Genomic DNA, 19,840 nt, shown 5'->3' with positions numbered 1-19,840 from the left:
ACACTCTCCATACTGCCACCAGAGCCTGCCTTAACTGTTCCGAAGTAACAACACTCGAAAGCTCCTGTTCTTTGAAACTAATTTAAACACATTGAATTGTTGAAAGATTAAAAACCGCAGTCAGCTAATTACACTCTCTCTCATCTCTTATTTAGCAAATGAATCACTTTGCATTACCACTTAGCAGAAGTACATGAATTTCTGCCTAATTAGAAACGGTGTAGAGGGAACATTAGCAAGAATGGAGCAGGTCAGAATATCTTTGCTGCTTCATTTTTAATTCCCAACACTAGAGTCTGATAAAAAACAGGGAGGTCATTAAATAATTTTAAATTATTTATAAAAATTACTTTACCCAAATTATAATTATTCCCCCCCCAGTCTGAAATGTCTAACAGAAAGAAAGAAAAAGCAGTTCAACATTGATTTTAATGAACATTTTAATGTTATAACAGAACATTATGAATACAATGGAAACAAAGTTTTATCAATTTAATAAAAAAAAATTTCAACACAAAGTGGGGAGGTAATAATTTGATACCTATATTATAGTATTTATTTTAAAAAATATTCCCAACTTGAGGGTGAAACAATTTTGCATTCCAAACTCTAGAGTCATGATTTCTCATGTGAGCTTAATGCAGAATTACAGCAGGAAAACAAAAACATCTCAATTCATTTCCTTTATTTGTCATTAAATCAATAAAATCTTCGACTGCTACAGGTCTCCTTTAATAATATATATTTAACTTTTCTCTATTGGAACCATATTGCTAGTGCCATATTATATACACTCAAAACCGAAACAAAACAAATACTGTATAAAATCTAAAAGCCAACATTGTTGAGGTCTAACATTTATATTTAACTTAAGGTCTTAATGAATTTTTATCTTTTCAATTTTTTGAAAAGACATCAAAAAAATAAAAATAAATATTTTTCTCTTTTGACTGTTGCTAACTGTTAAATGGTGGCTACAGGGACAAACACGGAAGGAAGCCTTGCCAAGTTAATCACTGCAATTTGTAATGATGACTGCTAAAAACAAACAAAATACTGGAGGGTTTTTTTCTTCTTCTTTTAAAGGAAACCATAGAGCAGTCCTGAAAAAAAATTTTTCCTAGTTCTGCAAAGGATAAGTATAGCAGAAGATATGGGAAAAGTCCCATAGCTATCACCAATTACTTAAAGAGGTTTCGTTACAATAAAAATTTGGAGAGTATGATAGCAGTGTTGTTGCTGGAACATTAGCAAAAGTATATACATTCCAGTTACCTCTGATTTAGCCATAATCACATATGTATGCCTTTTTTTGGATAAAAATATATTTTTTTATAAAAAACTGATCATCCCACTTTAATGATTTCATATATGGGCTCAAGAGTGGTAGTAAAAGGAACAGGTCCAATTATGATAAGGTGATTCAGGGACAGGAAAATCAAGTTCCTCAGGAAAAGAAAAGTATAAAATTAGAGATTCAAACATATTTATTCAGCCCTATTCCAGACTTCCCACAACTTACAATATTGATAAGAGCTCTTCAATGTATAAAGGCTTTCTTTCAGTGGTCTCACTAACCCACTGGTCCATTCTCACTGGGAACGTTGGTTTGGACTACCTCGTCTGAAGTGCCCTTGCCTGGCCGTCTGAAATACCAGGTATTTCACTTTTATGAAACAGCCTTTTTGGTTCTTTACATACGTTTATTTTAATTAATTGATAAGAGGGGAGTTGATTACCATTTTCCATCCCAACATCACCTATCTGCACCACTAAAAATCCTTCATTCAATCTGCTCCTTTATAATCTCTTATTTGCTAAAGTTGGCGAAATTTGCAAAGGCATCTTGCTTGGGCGGCACAGTTCCAGAAGCCATGGCTAGGCCGGGCATGCCCATTCCCACTGTGCCCGTCAGGCCCATCCCAGCAGTTGACATCCCTAGGTTCATGTTCATGCCCATCATGCTCTGGCTCATCATCGGAGTGTTTCCAAGAGGGGCCATTCCCATGGTGCCAGTCATCACACTGGGCATGCTCATAGGCATGGGTCCCCCCATCAAAGGGCTAGTTTGGGGCCGGACAGGAAGCATGTTCGATGGAGAACTGAGGTTCACAGCTCCAAAACTTTGGGTCATCACATTCATAGGCTGTTGCATATCTACCAGAAGAAAAGAGACAAAATAACTCTACCACTAGAAATTGAATTCTTAGATGCACAGGACAGAAAAATAATACAATCTCCCTGACCACCATTACCTGTAAGCCCCAATAAAATTTTTTTAGTGATTTTATAGGAGAATTCAATTAACTGGCATTGTTTTCTCTTGAGAAGTATTCAGTGGCTGTTAGCTCTGGTTTCCCATAGATGTAAAAACAGTAAACGTGGGTTAGGGGAAGACATGAGGCATTTTAAAGTCATTCCCACAAAATCTATTGTGGAATCCAACCTAACAAACCATCAAGAGCTACTGTAGATCAAAAGCCTTAAAAAAGTTTATATCCTTTGACTCATTCTATTTCTAGAATATGCAGGAAAAAAATCACAAGCACAAAGAATTATACAAACAAAATTGTGGAGTTCTTTATAATAGCAAAAAGCTGGAAACTGAAATAGCCAACAATAGAGGAACTGTACACTTAAATGATGGATAACTATAAAGATCTAAAAATAATTTTTTAAGAACATTCAATACACAAAGAAATGAGAACTTAATGTTGAATGAGAACTACAAGAAACAAAATACAAAATAATCAATGATTAAAAATACAGCCAGAAAAATGGAAAAAATGTAAATTAATGGTAATTATCCTGGGATTATGGACTGCAGATGATTTTGTATCCTTGCCACATTTGCCCATATTGAAAAAGTTTTTTTTCTTTTTTTAAAAAAGATTTTATTCATTTATTTTTAGAGAGAGGGAAAGGGGGGGAGAAAGATATGGAGAGACACATCAATGTGCGAGAGGAACACTGACCAGCTGCCCCCGTACACCCCCAACTGGGGGCCTGGCCTGCGATCCAGGCACGTGCCCCGATGACAGGGAGCTGAACCAGCGACCTTTCGGTCCACAGGCCGGCACTAAATCCACTGGCCACACCTGCCAGGGATGAGGAAGTTTTCTACAACAAATATTTTTAGTTTAGTGATCAGGACCCCAAAACTTACCACAATACAATAAATGTTTTCATGCCAAGAACAGAATAGAGTACTGGGAGGGATAACAAGTATTTGAAAAACTCTTAAGTGAACACATAGTTAGTTGCCTTCAGTAGAGTTTGTGTTAAGTATTTTTATTCATGGCTTGAAGCAATCCTGGCATCAGGGCAAAAGATTACACGTACACAAAGAAACACGATTTATCAATCTTGCGGCAACTTACTCTGCTGTTGGATCATTGTATTGAGCGATGGCTGCTGGGGTTTGGAAGGCTGCATACCAGGTAGTAAGTTGTCGAGGCTGATGTTTACGCTGGGGTCAGACCAAGTCGAGGGCAGAGTTTTGCTGACTGACTTCTGGACCATATCTGTATTCTGATTATAGAGAGGATTAGGCTTCTGCAGCACTGTGCTAACATTTTGCAAAGGCTGGAAAATAGAAAATGCTCTAAAAATTAAGCATCTGCTCTATAAAGATAATCAGATGGCAGTTTAATCACAGTAACTCCAAATATATACCAAATTCTGTAATAAACTATTGAAATTAAAAAGAACCACAAATGGTTTATTCTAAGGTCTTCAATAGCCTGAATCACTAACTCTCCCAAAATGTTCGTCTGAAATCCAAATCATGTTTGGGGTGAAAACAATTATCCTCCCATCACCCAGAGTCTGGAAGCAACCGTTCCAGGGCAACGACCAACTTAACGTTAGGATAGCTTTAAGGAAACATACAAGTAGACTAGTTATTCTTACAAAATGGAATTCGGGATATGATTTCTCATGTTATAGAAAGCAAAACAATCACAACAGCAAGTTGTATGTCATATATCCTGTCGGGCAGTTCCTTGCTCCGTGAACGTGTCCACTGACTACGGTGAGCAACACCAGCAGAGCTGGCTCTATGCGGACCTATTCCGAAGAAAGGAGAAATTCGGGAGAAAGGAGCAGAGGTGCCTGCTAGTTACAATACTAAGGGTAACTGTGAAAAGAGCAGGAAAAGGGAAAGGAATAGCAACGGGAAGAAATACTTTAAAATGTACCAATGCCCAGAATCATAACACAGCTGCAACTAAGGTTGCAAATAACATTGGCTTTCTGCTTAGATCATATAAAGAAACTCGAAAAATAAACTGGCTTGGGCTTCTTCCGTGGTGCATAGTTAATTTAATGGTACTGGTGTGGCTTTCATGTCCATTTTCTCAATGTCAGATCTAATTTCTGTTACAGAAAGCAGTCACCCTCTGCTTCTCTCTTTTCTTCCTTCATCCTAACACCCAAAAGAGGAGAATCTACAAATTAAAATGAGTAATTAGCACCCTGCACAAATATTCTGAATAGCTTCAATCAAAAAACCAAGTTCCTAGTACAACTAAGACATATATATTCTAACCCTACACTTGTTCAAATTCTAAGCTAGTTTTAGGTAATTTAGATTTAACTATAAAAAATGAATTAAAAAGCTCCCAATTTTAATTTTTCCTTTATGAAAATAACAGCTGAAAGAAAAGCATAAACATTATACAATGCAGAGCAGGCCCAGAACATGGAAGAACAGTCATCACTTTAGGAAATGATTTTCTTTATTAGCAATGGTTGTTTGCAACCAGTAAGTGACACTTCCTGAAGAACGTGACCGGAGATTTGACTGAGTCATGGGTGAAACCAGTACAGGTTTCACTTGCATCCCGCAGGTATTGCATTTTTCATCAGCACTGAGGCTAGAGCCTCTGCCAGCAGAAAGATTACGACTCGTTGAATGAAGGCTCAGGTGATGATAAGCATTTTTTTAAGCAATATAGCATTTTTAAATTAAGGTATATACATTGTTTTTAAGATATTATGCTATTGCACTTTTAATAGACTATAGTACAGTGCAAACATTAACTTTTACGTGCACTGGGAAACCAAAAATTCATGTGACTTGCTTTATTGTCATACCAACTTTATTGTGGTGGTCTGGAACCAAACCGGCAGTAGCTATGAGGTATGCGAGTTTTTCTATTACTTCTTAAACACAATTTTTAAAAACTATTAAATACCACTTTTTAAATTAATTCAATAATTTTTCAGCAAGTGCCTTCACTGTACAAGCCACTATGACTGGCTCTGCATGGACTACAAGATGAGTGAGAAGGCTTGCCCTCTAGAACTCAAAGGACTATGCCAGGGAGAAAGCATGTAAGATAAATGCACTGTGCAAACGCAATCTATCCATCGCTTGCTAACTTTTGTTTTATGCTAATCTGCCATTAGATTAGACAGAGCATCTCAAAGATTATGAATCACAATTTCTGAGGGAAGCAGACAACTCACCTGTGATCTCGACATGGGCAAACCCAGCCCTACAGTATTCGTGCTCATCATAGAGAAATTCATACTCTGGGAAGATGTCATGGTTGCCTGGGACGAGCCCATAAGATCGAATAGGTCTGAAGAATTTGAGGCAGCTGGAGGTGGGCCTAACGCTGGCTGTGAGCCACTGACAAGTTCTACAGCTGGCTGTGAGGCACTGCCAAAGAGCTCACCGCCGGAAGCAGCAGGGCCCGAGGGGGCTTGGTTGAAGGCACTCCAGTCTCCAAAATCTCCATTCCCACTAGCTGCAGTCACTGAGGAAGAGAGAACGCTAAGGGTAAGAAACTTTCTCAAGTGCACAGCACAAATGCAACAATCTATGAACAGAAACAAATTAGAGCTGATCTCTGTCCATTTAGATTAACATCTGCAGGTACAATCTCCATCTGGACATTGTTCTTTCTCATGAATATTTCACAAGTATTAACAAGATGGCAAAGAAAAAAATATAACTCCCACAGATAAAGTAAAATCCATCTCTTAGCAGGTCTGAGGTGACACACAGAGAGTATAATCAAAACCTCCCTTCAACGTAAGTTTGCATATCTAATGTGCTTCCAGCTAAACAAATGTGAACTAGCCTAAGACCCCTAAAAGTAAGAAGAAAACTCTGAACTGGTTAAGCTTTTTGCTGGGAGACCCAGAATCCTCATGTAAGGACATACTCAGAAAAGTCAGAGAATTCAACTCATTCCATTCATTATTTGGAGAGGTTCAAAGAGAACTCAAACTACAATTTATACCATCTCATAAACAAAAACCCCAACTTCATGCGATTAAATTTATGAAAAAAATGCAGAAAAGCATGGAAAAAAAAAGTCATTGAAATTAGCCCTGACTGGTGTGGCTCGGTTGAGTAACTGGTTCACTTCCATGTCAGGGCACAGGCCTAGGTTGCAGGTTCAGTCCCCAGTAGGGGTTAATCCGAGAGGCAATCGATCAAAGTTTCTCACATTGATGTTTCTCTCCCTTCCCCTCTATTTAAACATAAATAAACTTTTTTAAAATTTTAAAAAAAAACCATACAAAAAAATAAGAGTAGGGTTAGTACATTTCTGTGGGAAGTGCTTACCCATTTGGCCATGCTCCATTGATAAAACAAGGGCTGTAGATAGCCATAATACATATAACCTTAGTATTCCGCTTGCTTCAAATAGGACTGTTCAATCTACTTGTTTAATAAAAAGTGGGGTATATAGTTTTAAAAGGGGAACTCATGCTAATATTAAAAATATGTAACTGTCACTACACTTCAAAATATAATTACAAGTTTAAGACTTAATGCAATCAATAATATAAAAATAGAAAGTTAATTAAAACATCAGTGTTTAAGAATATGGATTTTGTAACTTAATAGCTGTGTAACTTGAGCAAGCCACTTAACCACCTCTGTGCCTCACGTTAAAAAAGGGCCAAAGTGGTGAATACTAAACAATTTAATAAATAGTAAATGCCATTTAAGGTTGTTATTTTCACTTTGGGTTAATTGTGAAAAGACAGGGGAGAGCCAAGACACTGCACTCTCTGTCCTTCAGGTTCGCCTTATAAAAGTCTAAGTCAAGCTTTATGAATTCTTCATACATAATGCTACTTGGAACACAATAAATGTAAAGGCATGTGATGCTTTAAAAAGTTTTTAACTACATTATTCTAAGTAAATAAATCTTTCTTTAAGAAAGGGACAAATAAATAAACATGAACGGAAATTGAAGAAGAGTTACAGATAAACTGTCATCTGAACGCAAAGAGTATGTATTTCTACATTAATTAACACCATCTCTCTACTTCTGACCCAGATGGACATGTAGACACCCACTGCCTTCTTGCAAACCAAAAGAAGGACAACAATTTAAAAATAAAAAACAACCAGAACTGACAGAAAATCAAACTGTATGGTAAAGTCCGACAACAAAGGAGTTAAAGAAGACACGTTCATCCAGACCAGTAGGAAGGGCAGAGACAGGCAACCGGGCAGAAAGGACTCGCAGCAAGGTGGCAGCTGGCCGGCAAGGCAGCACCTGGGGGACCCCACCAGGCAGCGGCTGGTGGAGCAGGCGGTCCGACATTCACGCGCAGATAAACCGGGAGGAACAACTGGGGATTGGGATGGACTGCATAACCCAGGGCCCCAGAGCAGGGAAAAAAAGCCCTAAATCACAAACTGAAAACACCTGTGGGGGTTGAGGCGGCAGCGGGAGAAACTCCCAGCCTCACAGGGGAGTTTGTTGGAGAGACCCACTGGGTCCTAGAATGTGCACAGACCCACCCACACGGGAATCAGCACCAGAAGGGCCCGATTTGCTTGGGGGAAGTGGGGGAAGCGACTGAAATCCAGCAGAGAGCAGAGCAAGTGCCATTGTTCCCTCTTGGACCCCTTTCCCACATACAGCATCACAACCCAGCCACGTGGGTTACCTTGCCCTGGTGAACACCTAAGGCTCCACCCCTCACTAAGTAACAGGTGCTCGAGAAGGCTCCAAACAAAAGAACAGATCAAAGCTCCAGAAAAAATACAACTAAGCGACGAAGAGGAAGCCAACCTATCAGATGCACAGTTTAAAACACTGGTAATCAGGATGCTCACAGAATTGTTTGAATTTGGTCACAAATTAGATGAAAAATGAAGGCAATGCTAAGTGAAATAAAGGAACATGTACAGGGAACCAATAGTGATGGGAAGGAAACTGGGACTCAAATCAATGGTGTGGACCAGAAGGAAGAAAGAAATATCCAATCGGAAAAGAATGAAGAAACCAGAATTCAAAAAAATGAGAAGCTTAGGAAACTCCAGGACATCTTTAAATGTTCCAACATCCAAATTATAAGGGTACCAGAAGGGGAAGAGGAAGAGCAACAAGTGGAAAAGTTATTTGAACAAATAATAAAGGAGAACTTCCCCAATCTGGCAAAGGAAATACGACTTCCAAGAAGTCCCGGAAGCTCAGACAGTCCCAAAGAAGTGGGACCCAAGAAGGAACACACCAAGGCACATCATAATTACATTGCCCAAGATTAAAATTAAGGAGAGAATCCTAGAAGCAGCAAATGATAAGGAGGCAGTTACCTATAAAGGAGTTCCCATTAGACTGTCAGCTAATTTCTCAAAAGAGACCTTATAGGCAAGAAGGAGCTGTAAAGAAGTATTCCAAGTCATGAAAGGCAAGGACCTACATCCAAGATTGCTCTAATGAGAAAAGTTTTCATTTAGAATGGAAGGGCAGATAAAGTCAAGTTAAAGAAGTTCACCATCACCAAGCCCTTATTATATGAAATGTTAAAGGGATTTATCTAAGAAAAAGAAGATAAAAAATATGAACAGTAAAAAGACAGCAAACTCATAGTTATTAACAAGCACACCTAAAACAAACACAAAAGCAAACTAAGCAAACAACTAAAACAGAACCACAGAAATGGAGATCACATGGAGGGTTATCAATAGGGGAGGGGGAGAGAGGAGGAAAAGGTACAGAGAATAAGTAGCATAGATGGTAGGTAGAAAATAGAAAGGGGGAGGGTAAGAATAGTACAGGAAATGTAGAAGCCAAAGAACTTATATGTATGACCCATGGACATGAACTAAAGGGGGGGAATGTGGGTGGGAGGGGGTGTGGAGGGCAGTGAAGTGGGGAAAATAGGGCAACTGTAATAGCATAATCAGTAAAATATATATATTTTTAAAAAGCACCATCTCTTTGCACTCTGTGTTCATTTACAACTTGGAAATACATTATGTCTAGGTGAAAAGGTCAGTAACCAACCACAGCGATGCTGTGTCTCACTATGCTAAACATCAAAAGAACATTAAGTCTTTAAAATTATATTCTTCTATTACCATATTAAAATATAAACACCCTCAAAAGAGAAAATAATTCACTTAGAAACCCTAAGCTCTACCAACAATTTAATATAAGAACTCAGCTAATATTCATTACCTCAGGGTTTTACAAAAACATGTCTTTGATATTCTCTACAAAAAAAGACTAAATTAAGTTTTACAATTAGTTCTATATATTAAACAGTTTAAACTAACAAGTAAGACTGTTGGACAAAGGTCAACTTTATGTTGGTCTTATGTTTGTTTGATAGATAAAACAAATAGAATGGAAATTGGGACAAAATATGTTGCCCATGTGAAAACTTGATCTCAGGTGATTAATCAGAGAAAGATATTTCTAGTGGGGCATACACGGTTCAGAAATGATCAAACTTTGTTGCAACAGTTTCAGCCCTTTGTGTAATGGTGATCAAGCTGTAGTAATCACATTCATATGGATGAAGAGATGTATCACTTAGCAACATTAACATATTTGAATTATTTGCATATTAGGCAACTTTATATACATAAAAACTTTGAGAATTACATAGACAGTCTGTAAAATTGGGGCAGTATGTACCTTCCACTTTGATTTGCCTGAAGTAAGATACTGACCCTTAGGAAGGCATAACCATACTTCTAAAAGAAGCATGACTCCCAATTTTAGAAGCTGGAGGCTCAGGGTCTCTCCCAAAGTTAACTAGCTACCACAGTCTGTGGTAGAGGCCTTAAGATAAAAAAGGGAAAAAAGACAAGCCATTCACCTTAATCCTTGATGTTTAAGCTTCTACTCTGCTTGGATGTTGGCTTTGATTTTTTTTCAAAACAAGTATAATTGACATGTAACATTGTATCAGTTTCAGGTGTACAACCTAATAATTCAATATTGTATATATTATGAAATGATCACCACAGTGAGTCTAGGGGTGTCCAACCTTTTAGCATCTCTGGGCCACACTGGAAGAGTTGTCTTGGGCAACACATTAGATACACAAACTCTAATGAAAACTGATGAGCAAACAAGGCTTTAAGTAAATTTAAAATTTTGCGCTGGGCTGCATTCACAGCCACCCTGGGCTGCACGTGGCCTGCGGGTTGGACACCCCGGTAGGGCACTTTCAGATTTCTAATCTAGCATGGAGTGAGGCAGTTTTGCCTAAGGTTCGACTGCTAAGGATGTGTCAAAATGAAGTCCAGTCATTTGTCACAAAAATGTTCTTAAGATATCTAAATTATAAAGAAATGAATTTTACTAAGATAGTCTGCCCATACCCAAGGTCCCTGAATGTCATTCATGAAAATCGTAAGTTAAACATAAACCCCACTACCCTTGGCCACTGAAAGAGATTATTAATGCTTATTCAAACTCCCTACTCCCCACCGAAAAAAGCTAAGTAGGAGTTACTTATCAGTAAGAACACTTTTAAGTGTACCTCAGCGGCTTGTACCAAATTAATTCGTGGGGTGCAATTAAGACACTGGCCCAATAATATACCTTTGAATAAATCCATTAGGAATTACAAATACGGTATGGAAAAAAATGCCAAAAAGAAGCGGGTGTGGGAGGGAGTCATTTTGTTTTGATAACCTTTTCACTGCGGCTACATTTCTGGCCAATCAAACTGGATCATACCTTGGGAAGGGAAATTGCCTGATGCAGCAGCTGAGCCAAAGTCAGCAAATCCGCCAAATAAATCAGTTGATCCTCCTAGAAATTAAGTATGAGGAAGAAGTTAAATTGTTAGAATCACAGAACAACTGATAGTAATTTCAGGAAGCTGTTTTAGCACCGCATGTAAAAAATGCTCACTATTAAAGGGTCCAGACCCATCATAAAAGCTAGTTTGTTGATCTACGTTTTCACGGTCCCTTTAAGCTACCACAGACTCTTACATTCCTCAGTTCCGTGTCTAGCAGATAACTGACACCACAACTGTGGTCAGTTACCCCTCACTTACATTTCAGAAACATAACATGGGCATGCAGTTTATCCAGCCAGTCATGCTCTTTGTAACAACCCTCCATGGATGCTAATGCTGGGTAAAATGTTGCTGGGAAGTAAGATAGTTACATAATCTCAAAACATCACCCCATTGGTTATTTAGTAAATACAAGGGGATGAAGCTACTTTTGCAATGGAGAAATTGGATGGATAACAAATAAGTGATCACACTTAAGAATGGTATAAAACAGTGTTCATGGGTTCTCTAATGTAAGGAACTGAAATGGCCATTGTCACCCATGTAGAAATTCCTGCCAAAAATATTTAACTTGATTCTAGTGATGAGGAATGAATCAGAGAAATACAACTTGAGGACATTCTGCAAAACCACTCTGAAGACTTCCGAAAATGTCAGCATCATTAAAGACAAAGAGACCGGGACTGCTCCAAAGTGGAGGAGCCTAAAGAAGCAGGACAAGTAAATGACATGCGTGATCCTGGACTGGACTCTGGATTCTTAGAAAAGTGCTACCCTGAAGTGACATATTGAGACACCAGGGAAATCTGCATTTTGTTCTGTTTATTATTAGACAATGAAACTGTTTAATGTTAAGTTCCCGGAGTATGATAATTATATAGTGATTATAAAGGAGAATGCCCTTGTTGTAAAAAGATATGTGTTGAAGGATTTTAGGGGCAAAATGTCATGCTGTTTGCAATCTTCTCTCAAATGGTACACAATAAACAAATAGTACACAATAAAACAACCACCAAAAAGAACTAAAGAGAAAGAAAATGTGGCAAATTTTACGTAGGTTTGAAATTAAAAGGAATAAAAGGGGAAAAAACTGTTTACTCTATGAGCAAGCAAATATTTGCATTTTTATTACATGAAAAATAGCGTTTTGATATTTCTAGACTGGCGTTTGTAAAGGGGTGAGACCCAAATCAGAAGGCTGTGAATCAATCTCTGTGTATGTGACATCACACTCCCATGCACATTCTTATCTGGAAACACTACATGGGTAAGAATGTTTACTTTTATCTACAATTTGAACAATAACATTTTATTAAATTTTAATATTTTACCTCTCTCCAATTATCAATTAAATAGCAATAGCCAAAGGATCTAAAACCGTAAATAGTTGTCCTTATTTTGTCCTTAAAGATTTCACCTCTTAAGAGTCACAGCCTTAGAAGTTTAGAGTGGCAGTTCAATTATGGTGCTTTTAGTGTTATGCGAACATTACATAGGTTACATCACAGCTGCTTAGCCTGCAGTGCTTAGAAACTAGCCAGGTGGGACTGGAACATCTGGGCTGCACTCAAACACCACCAGGGACAGCTTTCAACATCTGGTGCCATTTCTGAATTGTCTTATCGCTGCAAGACATTTTGCCCCATCTGCTACACTCAACTGGGTTAATTAAAGTAGAACCATCTCCCCTTCTTAATAAATGGCCAGCAGTAATGAAAGGAACAAATCAGTTTCTGATACATATGTATTTAGTATTTCTTTTTAATGCACATTTACTGTAGTCAACTATCAGCAGGCATAATGAATTCTTCCTTCTTTCACCTCATTACAAATGCACGTATTCACATATATTCACACCCAACATGAATTAACTCCCATCCCGCCAAGGCCAAGGCTCTCCACTCCCTATCGACACTACAGCTCACGCACCCACTTCTGCTTTATCCAAAGGATAATATCACAGTGTTTGTTTTTTCTTTATAGGCACATATATCATGATAAAATCTGACAAGGGGCACAAAAAATCAATGACCTATATTTTTAAACTATTTAAAGAAGCACATACATTAATAAAAAATAGGGAAATGAATGTTACAAACAGTTGCTGCTTAATATTCATAAGTTGTCTTCTGTAATGTTCCTTCATGTTCAAGATATTGATCAAAGTATACTATCAGGTAACAAAATGATAGTTGATCATTTACTATAACATTAAAAGACTTGAAAATTGGAGATTATTTTAATTTGCTTCATCCAAGCAGTGAATAAGCACCAGTATGTAATTTATTATGCCAAACAAGTTAGGAATTTTTTCAAATCTTATTCAGTCTGAGCTGTAAGAAAATTCATGCTGTGGATAAAAGCACTGAGTACTACAGACTACAACTCCAAACTGGGCAAGATATTTATTTGTGTCATATCCTGAATGTAATATTTCAGATAATTACCCACTTTGGTTATTCTACTGTTCTACCTTCTAACACCTATGCTGAAATTATGCCACATTCTTAACTTACACCTATAGGAAATACTATTCCCTTCTACCCATACTCTAAGGGAGTTTGATTTTAACATGACTAATTTAAGAACACTGGGAGGAGAGAATGGAAACACACATATGCACAAATATTTTACAGACAGAAACCACCTCTCCTTGTAAAGAATTCAACTTTTCTCCAATGATCTGAAACGCCACAGATTATGTTGCTATTTATTTTACACAATGGTCTTCAACTCTGAAAACTACCTTAAAATTTAAAAATCTTTGTATTTCATGTAGGAACAGACTTTCTCCTAGGACACACTATCTATACCCATATGCATGATGTTATTCATACCAATGCTTTGAACTCAACAGAAATTTTCTATTCTTAAGCATTTTCCCAGATAACTTCTAAGGCTAAGGGAATTTAAGGGAATTTAAATGAAAGAGTCGACCAAAAATGGCTGTGTGTAGAAGACTGCTAAATTTCACAGCAAGAGCTATCCTTCAAGATGCCCACATGAGAGCTGTCATTACAAATGAACCATTTCCATCTGCCTCTTCAGGGCAGCAAGGAGGTTATTTACAATCACCAGCTGGGAACACGTATTTTCCAAAGCAATCTGTGAACAGGGAAAATACAGCTAGACTACGTATGGAAATTTCCTTCAATAAAAAATTTAATCTAGGTTACATTATAAAACAAAATTTGCATATAGAATTCTAATACTTACAAATTAAAAAAAATGATAAAACATGTAAATATGTGACAAAGAATTAATGTAAGAAGTTCTTTTAAAAACCAATAAGGATAAAAACCCTAATTAAAGAAAAAATGGACAAAGGACATAAATAGACAAGTTATGATTAATTTATAAAAACATAAAAAGTATTTAAACTCAGTTATCAAACAAGTGCAAAATGAAATCCTACTTTCTTCTTAACAAATTGGAAGATTTTGGGAAGGGGCTATTTCACTACTTCATAATATAGAAAATTTTGGAGGAAAAAAACCCCTCAAAAACCTAATGTCGCAAAAAAAAAAGATATTGATTGGCTAAATAAACTATAGTTCATACAATGTTAAGATTATTATAAAGTAATTAAAAGGTCTATAAAAGAATGCCAACTATCATAAGGAAATGGTCATGACATCTTGGTTGAAAAGCAGTTTACAAAAAATAAAAAATAAAAAATAAAAATCCTTATTTATAAGCCTGAAAAAGATTTGCCACACAATAAATGCTAAAATGTACTGACTGAATACACAAAAAATGTATGTAAAAAAAGAGTAATCACCAAAATTCATAGTTGACTTTATGAATCTAAGTTATGGTGAATCACTTGTTTTCCATCAAATTTCTAGAATGAGCATTACTTTTATATAGTAGAAAGAGTTACTAAAAATTTTTATTTTTGTAAATTTGGTTCAAACTGGAAACAACTCCCAGGAAATTCTTATATATGTTGATGTGTTAAGGCTGTAACGAGGTGGTTCACAGTCATGGAAATATCCTCAACAAACTTCAGTGATCACTGGTTATAAGACAACAGGTTCAAATGTAAATGTAATAAAAATTTTGGATTTGATATACCTTAATCTTTAAAGATTTTTTAACTTAAAAGAAACCATAACATATGCAAGTCATATACTGTCTTTCTATTGGTACTGACTATGGTGTATTTTCTCTTCAACATCATTTCCTGTACTAGAAATATCTTACTTAACAGTACGGTAACCATGACCTAAGTTCCTTAATTGCAAAAGTACAAAGGAGGCTACATGGACTTTTAAAGTGAGATATACTTAAAAAAAAATGAAATGGAATGGTGTTTGGCATTCTATTTCTAATTGGCTTATTTTTCTAAAAACTTGAAATTATTCATTTAATTCAGTTGTATTTATTTATTTTACTTTATTTTATTCAGTTTATTTAGAAATGTCCTGTATGTGTTTAAGCCATCAAAATATCATCTGAGTGCAGAGTCTGAAAGATCATCACCACAGTGGGACATTCAAGAGAGGCTCAAGTAAGCCTTGACCAATGGGCTCACATGTGTATGTTTAAACTTGGTAGACATCCTACAATGATTTTTACCACATGTATACTTTTGAAGCTGCTAACAAAAGGATGTAATCACATATACAAAAAAGATGACCTGAACATTTTCTCAGAGGAGAACTCTATCTGGTGAGCTGTACAGATGCCATATCTGCTTAGGTTTATAGTTCGTGTCCATATTACGTGCCCGACGGCACTATAATAAGTACAGGCACATCTGGTAAATGACCCCCAATGGAATACCAAATAGCTATGCGAACATGGTGGATTCTTACATTTTCTCATGTGTAGGTGCCAAAGATTTAGCGGTGCTAGAGATTTAGCACTGCTAAAGATTTCCACCGCTGAATTCAACTTCGAATATATTACTGAAATATTTAAATAGAGATTTTGAATAACAAAATTTATGTACTGATTAGAGGGGGTGCTCTGAACAAACTGGTTAAACACACTGTTTCAAAAAGGAGATGACTTAAAAAAAAATCTGATGTCAACCCACATTCAGTTGCTTTTTTAAAGACAATATTAAGATAAACATTAAGGCAAGAAACCTTCCAGGTTTCATTTGTCTTAGTTATTGTATTAATATTAATAGCTATTTCTATTTAATTAATCAATCTACTTTTAAGTACTGGAGAAGAAAAACCATTCAAAGATTTCTTGTTAAGCAAAGGAAGCATGCTACTACTTGATAATTCTCACTGTTCAAAGCAATCTTGGTATCAGAGGAAAAAAGTTCATCCACTCATCTGGCCTTCCTAGTTTTTTCTTCTCTGATTGCTTCACTAAAACTTTCCAGAGATGCTCGGAAGGGGCTCTTTAATATTTCATGCCGGGAAGTCCAAAAGAGCTGACATTCTGTGACACTGCATGCTAACTGCCATTTCATACGAGAGTTAAAATCATATAACTATACGAAAAGCACGTATATTGTTTAAAAAAACTAATGTAGTTTGTAATCTTGGGCGTGCAGTTTAATAATTTTAGGATGAGTTTACAATTACAGGAAAAAAAGGGGATGGGAATTAAAGAATTTCAGAAATTAGGTTAAACCAGATACCCTATGAAGTTCACTCCCAGTCCAAGAATTTTATGACACTAGGCAAGGAGAAGACAAAAATAGCAGGAGACTTAAATTACATGTACTAAACTAACTATTAATCGATTTCTATCATAGACTTCCTCTCAGGCACAGTTTTAAAAAATCATTACACACATCTAGGAACAATATATTTACTTTGCTCATTACTTACATGCCAGTCTTGCCATCTACGATCTAATGTGAACTGAACTTAACAGGTTGGGAAGGACTGTCTTTAAAGAGAAGTTTCATTTCTCAAGCTGCTTTGACACAGGAGTTTATTAGAAATCCATAATCACTGAATATAGCCTAAAATATAAATTTTCTTGAAAATAATTTATAGGGACCTACTCAAAATCTAGCACATAGTGGTAATCAAATTAAAGACATCATTAATCCTATCTTGAGAAAATCTTGGTAAAAAAACTATTCTTTTGCTGCGGCACTCTTAAAATATGTCAGGTAGGTAGTTACACCCTTTTGTAGAACACTCCTTTCCTCAGAAGCACTCTCCACGTTTGTAATTAAGTAACTCTTTGTGACTCTTGAATAACGATTACTGTACTTCCACCACTTGAGCTTCCCACGAGGGCAAGAACTCTTTTACTACACGTTATACCTCCAGCACCCAGACCTGTGTCTGGTTCAGCAAATATTTGTTGAATAAATGAATGGACTCTAGGCATGGCTGATGCTGACAGCCAGAATTAATATTCAGCAAAAGATAGTAACATGAACAGAGCAGTGCATTTTGTTTATAGAGAAAGCAAAGGACCCCAAATACTCAGTGTTAAAGAAATTAAGGAGATTAATAAATTATTGGTTAAATATTTAAGCATCGTTCCTTATTTTAGGCAACTGGACAATTCCCCTCAAGTAATGTTCAAAGCTCATTAATTTCATATTAAAAATAAATACATTGCAAAGAAATTTATTTTTCATTCCTTGACATTAAAAAAATATTTTAAAAATTTATTTTATTATTGGTGTTACTATTAGTATTGGTGTTACTATTAGTAACACCAATAATAAACTTAGTATTATTTGTTAGTGTTAACAGTTGTCCCAAATTTTTTTCCGTTGCTACCTAGCCAGCCCCCTCCTTCACAGTCTATCTCCACGCCATTGTCCATGTCCGTGGGTCATAAGCTGCCTTGACTCATGTGGCTCAGTGGTTCGGGCGTCATCCCACAAACCTAGAAGGTCCCCAGTTCGATTCCCAGTCAGGGTACATGCCTGGATTGAGGGCCTGGTCCCCAGTAGGGCGATGGATGTTTCTCCTGAACATTGATGTTCCTCTCTCTCTCTTTCTCCCTCCCTTCCCCCACTCTCTAAAAATAAATAAATAAAACCTTAAAGGGAGAAAGAGCGAGCCAATGTGGAAGCTTACCTGTTGATTGGCTGGTGCCATCAAACAGATCAACAAGGTCGCCAGATGACTTGCTACTAGGCACTGAAGTCTGAAAACACACAAACTCATAAGCTTAGAAAACAAATTTCTACTATTTCTTTTAATCTGCTCTACTCTAATTTCCAACTTAGACGCAAATACCTGTAATTATCTTAATAGGGGCAGATTTAGTTTTCTGGAAAAAAAAAAGAAAAAAACCAACAGATGTAACCTTGAAATCCCATGGAGAGACAGTATTTTTAAGTAATTCTATTCCCATCACTGTAAAAGTCTGTAACATCCACACTCCTCTTTTCCCTGACTCATTTTTTTGTATTGCATTTCACATCGGAACACGCACCATCCACAGAAAACTTACTGCTATGTTATCAGAATCTTGAGAAGCACTAAAAAACACATGTGCCCAGCCTTATCACAACACACGGAGCCTTAAATGCCCAGGGTGGAATCCTGGCCTGTACAGTCTAACAAAGCTGCCCCAGAAGTTCCAACGCTTAGGGCGGTTTGAGATCCAATGGACGAGAAGCCAAGACCCTGTCCCACTCTAAAATCCTCTGATTCTGTGAACTTCAGCAACACTTAACTGTTTGTTTACTAAGTCAGTATAATTCTGTCGTTTGATGTACCCTGACATCTAATTATTTTATATTTAGTTCCCAAACTAAATTGCGGGGCTGGAACTGTAATACGGTTTTTCTCTTCCCCGTAGTGCAAGCACCCCGAAGCACGTGTGGATGCTCAGCACGTACACACTGAATGAGGTCAGGATCGCTAGGCATCGGGGAAACACTGTGGAGCTCCTGGGCTCCTCACTTTGAGCTCTGCAGATTCAAGTACTACACTATGGCTCAAGAAGGCCTTGAGATCGAGAGTGATCTGAAGTAGTTGAGAAACTTTTCCGGAACTTTGACCTTCTAAAAACAAAATCAAAAAGCTTACACTACAGATATATTTATGGCAGAGTAACACATACTACAAACTGATACTTAAAAAATCCCATGAATTATAAAAGTCTTGATTTATTGTTAAAACATTACGCAGTTGGGATAATTTTCTTCATGCGACCTTAAGTGAATCTTCCACATGACAGCCGCCCCGTTTGCGGGTTTCAGTTAAGATTACTAGACTTCGCACAGCCGCCTTCAGAAAGCTGACTGTGTCCACAACAGGGGTTTGAAATCTAGGACGAGAAAGAAGGAACAGCCATTCCCCCCTTTAACTACAACTAAAGTTGAGTTATAATTTTGAAATTTTCATCCAAATTTTAAAAAGAGCAAATATGGATGAAGTTACATACCAGAAGATATTTGGCAAAAGTTAACATGATACCTGTTTTTGACACTAAGTGGGACTACCTTTATTTTTAGAGTCATCTACTATTAGCAGGATACCTCAGCAAAATGTTCTCCCGAGCTTTAGCTACTTCTGATGCAGAGATACAAGTTGAGTAAACACTAGTGGGGGGAGAGTGACAAAATAACAATTTAGCCTTTGGGGGCAAATCTCCCTCTTTGGCAGATTTCTGTCTAAAAGACTAGCTCATGGCCAGGTATCTAGCAGGTGGACTTCCATTTCTGTGGTAAATGAACAACAAATGGGGAAACGACAAGAGTCAGTGCTGCCCTGGTCAGCAGTGACCAGCAGGCAAACACGCCTCCCTTTACAGGCACCTCCTCTGTGCCAAACAGGACCGTTTTCCCCAGGTATCTACTCGGCCCTCCTTCATTTATTTCTTACAACTTCCAAAGACTCCCATGTTTTCCTTGGTGAATCTCGCT

At 37.1% G+C, this 19,840-nt stretch overlaps 1 protein-coding gene across 2 annotated transcripts in view; it reads right to left on the bottom strand.

The window, feature by feature from the left end:
• Positions 1-422: 422 nt before the first annotated feature.
• Positions 423-19,840, bottom strand: part of CLINT1 (clathrin interactor 1) — a 57,182-nt gene continuing 37,764 nt past the window's right edge. The window contains exons 8-12 of one of the 2 annotated variants that reach the window (XM_045819492.1): positions 18,042-18,111; positions 10,959-11,033; positions 5,473-5,765; positions 3,381-3,585; positions 423-2,157 (exon numbers count right to left, since the gene is read on the bottom strand). In XM_045819492.1, coding sequence (XP_045675448.1) covers positions 1,811-2,157; positions 3,381-3,585; positions 5,473-5,765; positions 10,959-11,033; positions 18,042-18,111 — 990 coding nt within the window. In that variant the 3' untranslated portion in view covers positions 423-1,810. The remainder of the gene's footprint in view (positions 2,158-3,380; positions 3,586-5,472; positions 5,766-10,958; positions 11,034-18,041; positions 18,112-19,840) is intronic. The other variant, XM_045819503.1, reaches the window with a different exon arrangement.

The sequence above is a fragment of the Phyllostomus hastatus genome, unplaced genomic scaffold (assembly GCF_019186645.2).
Source record: "Phyllostomus hastatus isolate PE091 unplaced genomic scaffold, TTU_PhHast_1.1 phas_contig_150, whole genome shotgun sequence".
NCBI classification, from domain to species: Eukaryota; Metazoa; Chordata; class Mammalia; order Chiroptera; family Phyllostomidae; genus Phyllostomus; species Phyllostomus hastatus.
This window is presented reverse-complemented; position numbering and strand designations above follow the sequence as displayed.